The 8,063-nt window shown below is 32.6% G+C and overlaps 1 protein-coding gene across 1 annotated transcript; it reads left to right on the top strand.

Moving 5' to 3' along the window:
- The first annotated feature begins 1,679 nt into the window (after nt 1-1,679).
- Nucleotides 1,680-6,734, top strand: LOC139503388 (ankyrin repeat domain-containing protein 2-like). Its single transcript, XM_071293162.1, has 4 exons — nt 1,680-1,733; nt 5,369-5,467; nt 5,835-5,933; nt 6,624-6,734. The coding sequence occupies exons 1-4, from the start codon at nt 1,680-1,682 to the stop codon at nt 6,732-6,734; spliced, it is 363 nt and encodes a 120-aa protein (XP_071149263.1).
- Nucleotides 6,735-8,063: the final 1,329 nt, after the last annotated feature.

Raw genomic sequence — 8,063 nt, 5'->3', positions numbered from 1 at the left:
AACAACATGCACATGTATGTGAGCAAGAGACTTTTTCACTTCGAGAGACCTGAATTAAAGATTTCGACCCCGACAATTCAAAGAAAGAAAAGACAGAGAAAAACAAATTTCAGATAGATAGACAGATAGATATATACAATAAATGACAGATTGATAGATCGAAAGATATATATGAAAATGTAGCTACAAAGACGACTAGGGATATACATATAAAAGAAAGAATGATTTTTTTGTGGTCATTATCGTACTTGTCAGTGTACCATTCTTGTTCGGAATTTGTTGATACCACACATAGTTCACACACACACAGGGACACGCACCTTAAAAAGATCTTCAAGAGATATTGCACTTAAAACAAGAAAAAGAGAACGGAAATAGTAAAACATTTAATAAAAAGTGTCAACAATTGAAACATTCGAAACGCCTATATTAAAACAAATTACATTTTGTTCTCATTATTAAACATTTAAATAATGATCATTTTTCAAATTTGAATATTGCACAGTAAAATAAAAAAATGAAAAATTGAACAATTTTTCATTTTTCAATGTTGAAGTCAAATTGAAAAATGCTCCACGCTAGAGCATTTTTCGTTTTTAAATATTGTAAGTCAAATTAAAAAATGCTCCACGCTAGAGCACTTTTCATTTTTCAATATTGTAAGTCAAATTGAAAAATGCTCCACGTTAGAGCATTTTTCATTTTTCAATATTGTAAGTCAAAATTGAATGCTCCACGTTAGAGCATTTTTTATTTTTCAATATTGTAAACTAAATTGAAAAATACTAAAGGTCAGTATTTTAAATATTCGCTTTTAAGAATGAGATTGAAATATGTTTTGTTTGCTAAAGCAAGCAAATGCAAATGTTTAAATATATTAAAACTTTTGACAAAATAAAATCATTTTTAACACAAACTTATTGTTATTTGTTTTAATATCTTCGTAAAATCAAAAATGTAATTTCATGAGAAAACAAATTTTAAATCTTATAAAGAAAATGGTTTTTCGAAAGTGATTTTTATAGATTTTTGTTACATTTTTCTAACTAACTACATTTAAAATTTTCAGAGCACTTTTAGTTCAAATATAAAGCATTTGTAAAGGTCAATATCATAAAAAAACATCTTATTATATCATCATGCATAGATCGATAAATGTTCTACGTTTCTTTGTATCAGGTGGATCAAACCAGTGTTCACAAAAAAAAAAAAAAAAAAAATGTCATTCATATTTTTGGTTTGCAATGACACACTCCACTTTAATTTGTTTTAATCAAATACTTTCGTCATTAGCTTCACTTTTAAAAACGCATGCAAAAAAATAAGACAGAATTTAAAGTTTGCCAACATCACCGACTCATAAGAAATATAGCGTCCCTGTATACTGGGCGATTTATTCAGTCTTTAGTAGTGTTTAAAATTATAACAATTGTTAGAAATGTCTTGGAAAAAATCGTCCCTTTGAATATCATAAAGAGAGCATTCTAATAAAAAATGAAGCTCATCTTCAATTTTACCAAGTTAGCAAAATATTTTTTTAATTTCTTTTCGTCGAGACGCGGGGTTTCCCCATTGTTATAGTTATACTATTTATTAGTTTAAAACTAATTTGTGGGTGTCATTTCATCGAAAGTGTTCACAGTAATCACGACTGTTTGCATTTTCTTTCTGACAACGTTATGTCAAACTCCGATCCAGACCAAGATGTTAGAGATCCGACAGAATCTAGTGGTGTTAGTTCCGAATTATCGACAGACGGTGTAGAAATTATCGAAGTTACTGCAAGCAAGTAAACCTATATCTAGATTTTTGTTTTATTTATTATACCAATGATTTAGTAAAAAAATGTTTTAAATTCGGACGAGCATGGCGAGGGAGAATTTTATCATATATAAATCTTAAAGACATTATTATGCCGGTAGTTTAATGAAAATAGAGTGCGAACAGACTAGAGGGGCGAACGTGTATGATGATAATGTGTGTTTGGAAGCGAACGCATCCGATACCGTCGACGTCGTTCATGTCAGTACTTATATTTTCCTTTTTAAAATGTTTTGCTTTTAAAATTGTGTATGTTTAAACTATTATGTGAAAAATGAAGAAAGCAGTGTATATTTCTGACCGTATGTATTTTCTATGTTGTAGAACGTTTTGCATCGCTTGTTTACATCGTAAAGGGTGGTTTCATACACGCTCGCATTCCAAGGTCGCCAAAGCTATTTTTGAGAAGATCCCGAAAAGCGACCGTTTCCAAGGCACTCGACGTAAGAAACATGCGTTAAAATATGCGCACTGTTAAAGGGCCGATCTACCTTAAGTGATTTTATGATCACGTCGAAGTGCGATGGTGTCATTGTGACGCTATCTTGTTGATAGCTACGCCAAAGTGCGATGATGGTAACGCTGAAGTGCGATGGCCTGCACAAAACTCTTTTGCTAAGCTTTTTTTGTCGATGTATAAGTCAATGTAAAATAAAGACTGAATTGAGGAATGTGTCAAAGAGACAACAACTCGCCCAAAGAGTAAAAAACCCAAACTGAAGGGCACCAAAGGGTGGGTCTTCAACACTGTGAAAAAGCCCTCACCTGTAGACGGACTTAAGCTGGTCAAACAACTTTAAAGTTTACTAGTTTAATGACAAACATAGGACCGGACAAAGGGAAACTGAAAATTATTAGGCAAGATAATAGCTGATAAATCTCCAAGCAATTCACATGTGAAAACAAATGTTATACTGGCGAGTCCAAATACATTTCTTTGATATGTTTATACATGATACTGGTTATGACTTTTAATCCACAGGGTGGATCCAGCCATTTTAAAAAAGGGGGTCCCAACCCAGAGTGAAAGTGGGGGGCTCCAGCTATATGCTCCCATGCATATGCATTGATCAGCCAAAAAGGGGGATTCAAACCCCCGGACCCCCTGGATCCGCCAATGATATAATATAGCTATATACATGTTCACTGTAAAGTTTTGAGCTCACATATCGAAGATTACAGGAACATACTGCGTAAATATATGTGACGTCACGTATTGATATGTAGAATATTGTAACTATGATAATGCTTTTATTTGAATATAACATTGAAATATGTGTTTCCTTTAGAATCAACGTAACCGTAAAGCAACGCGAATTATAGAACTGAAAACCTAACATTGGTGCCATGTTTAGGATTGCAGAAGCATTACGCGTAATCATGTGTTCCGCTTCAGTATTTTTGTGATTTTACTTTCCACTACCTATTTGACGTCGCATGTAAAATGTCGTAACAATGTTTCTGCTTGTTTTGAAAAGAATATTGAACTGTACATAATTATTTCCCTTAAAATCAACCTCCCCTATAACAAAATAAAATTAACAACCAAAAGTGATCTTAAACAGTTTTCAAATATAGAAGAACTATATAGTAACGTAAGCATCTACTAAGAATTGCAACTTAATAGTCAACAGATGCACCCTGGTGTTTGCCAAGACTTTAGCGTTACATGTAGTTCATTGACTTATAATACTGTCTGCAGGTTGTGTGAAATTACAGATATAAGAACTGATAAATGTTACCATGAATGGGGCAGTTGATCTGTGTTTATAAATTTAACCTGGCCGTCTGGAGGTTTTGATATTCTCCCTCACTTAGATTTATCAGATTCATCTGCTGTGTTATCTTTCAGTTTACTATAATTGTAATTCATTAGGAATTGTTTTAAAATTATGTTTAACAATTTAGTATCAGGCTTTTCAGTGAGAATTGAACCATTATATGTAAATGTACGGCCTTTAACACGGAGCAATCTATGATGAGTTTATTTTAAGTTAGTCATCATTTCAATTTAATCATGTATATCTATTGTATAGTCATTTTATAAAGTTTACTTTTTGCAAATCTGTGTATTATTCTTGATAATAATGATGTTTTTGTCCCAGGTATGGATGGAGAGTTGTCTCATTGGCACTCATACAACATCATCTTATATGTATGACAGTATCTTTATAATCATGAAAGCATGTGCATCAAACAAATAAAGAGTGCCTTTCAATATATAAACCAAGAAAATGGTTTTGAAAAAAACAAAAGAATAGATAACGCTATGTAGTTTAATTACGATTATAACGATTACATCACTGTCCCAGGTTAAGGGAGGGTTGAGCGCATGTTTAAACATATTTAACCATGCCACATGTTTTATTCTTTGTTCTCTTTTTTGTAACCGTACGGTTGCTTATAAATGTTTCCATTTACTTCATATGAACGTAGGTTGATAGTTGTCTCGTTTGTAATCAAACCAAATCTCCTTTGAAAACTTTTCTGCAAACTAACAAGATCAATGTCACCAATCAGTTTTTAACACAGCGAAAAGATACCGCACTTGAGTTAGGTTTCAGTTGTCCCCTAAACAATATTTTGTTTATGTTTCTTCATTAAGTCAAAATGCATCCGTGCATCATACAATATGTCGATGCTGTTTTCGTTCTTTAAAGATAGGGACAGGTCAATGGGTTATAAGTAAAACTTATAATCATATTGCTTCATCTGCAATAACAAAAACCAAATATACTGCATCATATGTGCATGTCAAAGTAAACAATTTACGCTTGCTATTGTATGTGTGGATACGCATTAGTAAAGTAGTAACAATTGAAGTTACAAACCACTGACCCTGATTGAGCGCATACTAAAATGATTAATCCCGCTACATTCCTTATGGTTTGTTCTCATTGTTAAAGTAGTTATCAAAGGTACCAGAACTTAGTACACCATACGCGCGTTTCGTCTACATAAGACTCATCAGTGACGCTCATATCAAAATATTTATAAAGCCGAAAAGTACAAAATTGTAGAGCATTGAGGATAAAAAAAATTAAAAAGTTGTGCCAAATACGACTACGGTAATCTATGCCTTGGATAAGAAAATCCTTAGTTTTTCGAAAAATGCAAAGTTTTGTAAACAGGAAATTTATTTTAAAAAAGTCCACATTATTGATATTCATGTCAACACCGAAGAGTTAACTACTGGGCTGGTGATACCCTCGGAGACGAAACGTTGACCTGGCATCGACCCAGTAGTGTACCAAAATAGTTATCAAAGGTACCATGATTATAATTAAGTACGCCAGACGCGCGTTTCGTCTACAATAGACTCATCAGTGACGCCGAAGGTCGTACGATTGGTTATAAATGACAATCTAACCAAATTTTCTTTTTTAATACTGCACTTCAAGATAACGACAACAATGTAATAAATCGGGTACCAGTTTGACTTTACGCTAAGTGCGAGTCTATGATGTTTCACTTCCTTTAATGTTATAAGTTGTTTTCTGTTTTATTTCATATCATATTAAAATTACAATTATGTTTTTCTATCCAGGATGGTAACACTGCTCTGCACGTTGCTGCATTGGACAAAAACACAGAAATGGTCAAGTTGCTGATTGATGGTGGTATTGATCTCAATATACAGAATCGGGTTAGTAAATCATAACTTGCAATCGTATCTGCAATGACAAAAACTAAATGCACTGCATCATATATGATTTCAAACTAGACAACACTTGATGGGGTGTGTTTGGTTACTATTTAGTAAAGTACCATTCAAGGTTGCAACATGAGTGAAAAGTGACAAATTGATATTTTAAATAACAAGCCCTGCAGAATGGAGAACCATGGAAAATACTGCACTTCAAGATAACGACAACAATGTAATAAATCGGGTACCAGTTTGACTTTACGCTAAGTGCGAGTCTATGTTGTGTCACTTCCTTTAATGTTATAAGTTGTTTTCTGTTTTATTTCATATCATATTAAAATTACAATTATGTTTTTTTTCTATCCAGGATGGTGACACTGCACTTCACATTGCTGTAACGAACACACACATACCAATCGTCAAGTTGCTGATTGATGGTGGCATTGATCTCGATATAAAGAATGAGGTCAGTGGATTATAAGTTAAACTTGCAAACGTATTGAACTATCTTCAATGACAAAAACTAAATGTACTGCATCATATATGATTACCTAGACAACACTTGATGCAGTGTGTGTGTTACTCTTTAGTAAAGTATCATTTAAGGTTGCACCATAAGTGATAAGTTGCAAATTGATATCTTCCATAACAAGCACTGCAGAATGAAGAACCATTGAAAATGTTGTTGACTTTAAAATGTTCCAATGTTGAGGTCACTATATATCGAAAAAACACAATATTATAACAATTCTAGTACTTAAGCTTACAAATTTTGCAATTTAAATGTGAACATTCGTATATGCTTTGCATATAAGGGAATACGTTGATTGGTCGAGATGACTTCCAGTAATTGATCTTGCCGTTGGTTATGTTTCGATAGTCAACGTTGACCGAACATTTTTTCGTAACCAATGTGAACAAGATGACGGCGACAATAGCACTGTCATTAACATAATTAATTTTCACTGCACGTGAATCGTTAACTAAAATAATACACAAACACATACACATTCGTTTAAATGATAATACGTTTTTGCAGTTTATTTTGTTAATAACATTTTATTGACACGGTGTTGTTTTATTCTCTTATTTGACATAATCTGCTATCGTTATCATTCAATGATATGTTAAAACTTTTGTATGTAATTATGTATAGAATGGTGAAACTGCACTTCACGATGCAGCACGACAAGGAAACACGGAAATCACCATGTTGCTTATTGATGCTGGTATTGATCTAAATGCACAGAACAAGGTTAGTAAATGATCAACAAAACTGACACAAAACTATGTTCTACGTGTTTATATATGCAACGACAAAAAACATTGTTTGTTAACATTGTATAACGTTTGATTTCTTCAAATTGAATTGACCTCACCCTTTTTATATTAATTTAGAGTTCTGTATTTTATTACTATTTGTTAACTGCACCATATATACTTTGACAAAAGTAATTGAGCTATATTGTGAGCATCTCTTTTGTCATATACAAACACACGTTACACCGTTGACGCATCCATGTTTGTTAAGTACAGCTCTTTATAAGAACCAGGCAGGGTGCCATATACATGTAATTTATGAGGGTTTCTGATTTGATCTATAAATGGCATAGAAGAAGCGGTAACTGAATACTGCTCAAAAAAATAAATATGATTTTGAAAATACGAGTGGTTGCCATGGTAACGGACATTCTATTTTTGTTGTTGTGAAGCATAGTAAAATTTTTTTAAAATTAGTTAAATCACTACAATGCAGTGCCTGATCATGAATAGAATCAAGCATTTTTCATTAATTTCCATATGTAACATTGATACAACTTGGTTTAAGCATCATTTTAGTTAAGATTGCATGTAAACCAAATTTGTAAATGTTTTGTAAAATTTTGCCAAAAAATGCATATTTTTAACTTTTCTGAATTTGGGATTTTTGCGAAATTATCAAATTGTCTGTGGTGTTTTTCAGACAAGGGAAACTGTGTATAACATAGTTAGCACTTTAGTTAAGAAGTTTGGATACCACTTTACCAGATTAAATAGAAAAAATCTTGGGACTTTCTTTAGTTTTCTCACCATAGCAACCGATTTTTCCTTGGAAACGGAGTTATTATTTGCAGAATATTGCAGTTTTAGAGCTTAAATGTACTGAACTGTTTCATAAGTGATAAAAAAATTACATTCAAGCATAATCTTACTCTAAATTACCATCGTTATAGTTGCTGATTTCAATAGTTACCATGGAAATACAAATTACCCATAGCAACATCTATTTTAAAATGTATCAATAGAAACTTATGTAAAAAAAAATACATCTATAATACTAAAATAACGAGGTCCAATTATCAGCCGTCATCGGGTAAAAACGACAAATCAAAGAATTCAACTTTATCTATAGCTTATATAGGACAATGGTGTAGACTAAAAATTACACCACTCCAGACCCTTTTGTTTTTCACATAATTAATATTGCCAATAATTAACAAGTTCCGGGTCGAATCCGATACCGATACCAATAGTATATTCACCTGTTACCTATTACCTTATCTGTACGTTCCGCATCTGACAGGCGCACCACCAAACGGTATATTTGATTTTGCTA

Source organism: Mytilus edulis, chromosome 14 (assembly GCF_963676685.1).
Source record: "Mytilus edulis chromosome 14, xbMytEdul2.2, whole genome shotgun sequence".
Taxonomy (NCBI): domain Eukaryota; kingdom Metazoa; phylum Mollusca; class Bivalvia; order Mytilida; family Mytilidae; genus Mytilus; species Mytilus edulis.
This window is presented reverse-complemented; position numbering and strand designations above follow the sequence as displayed.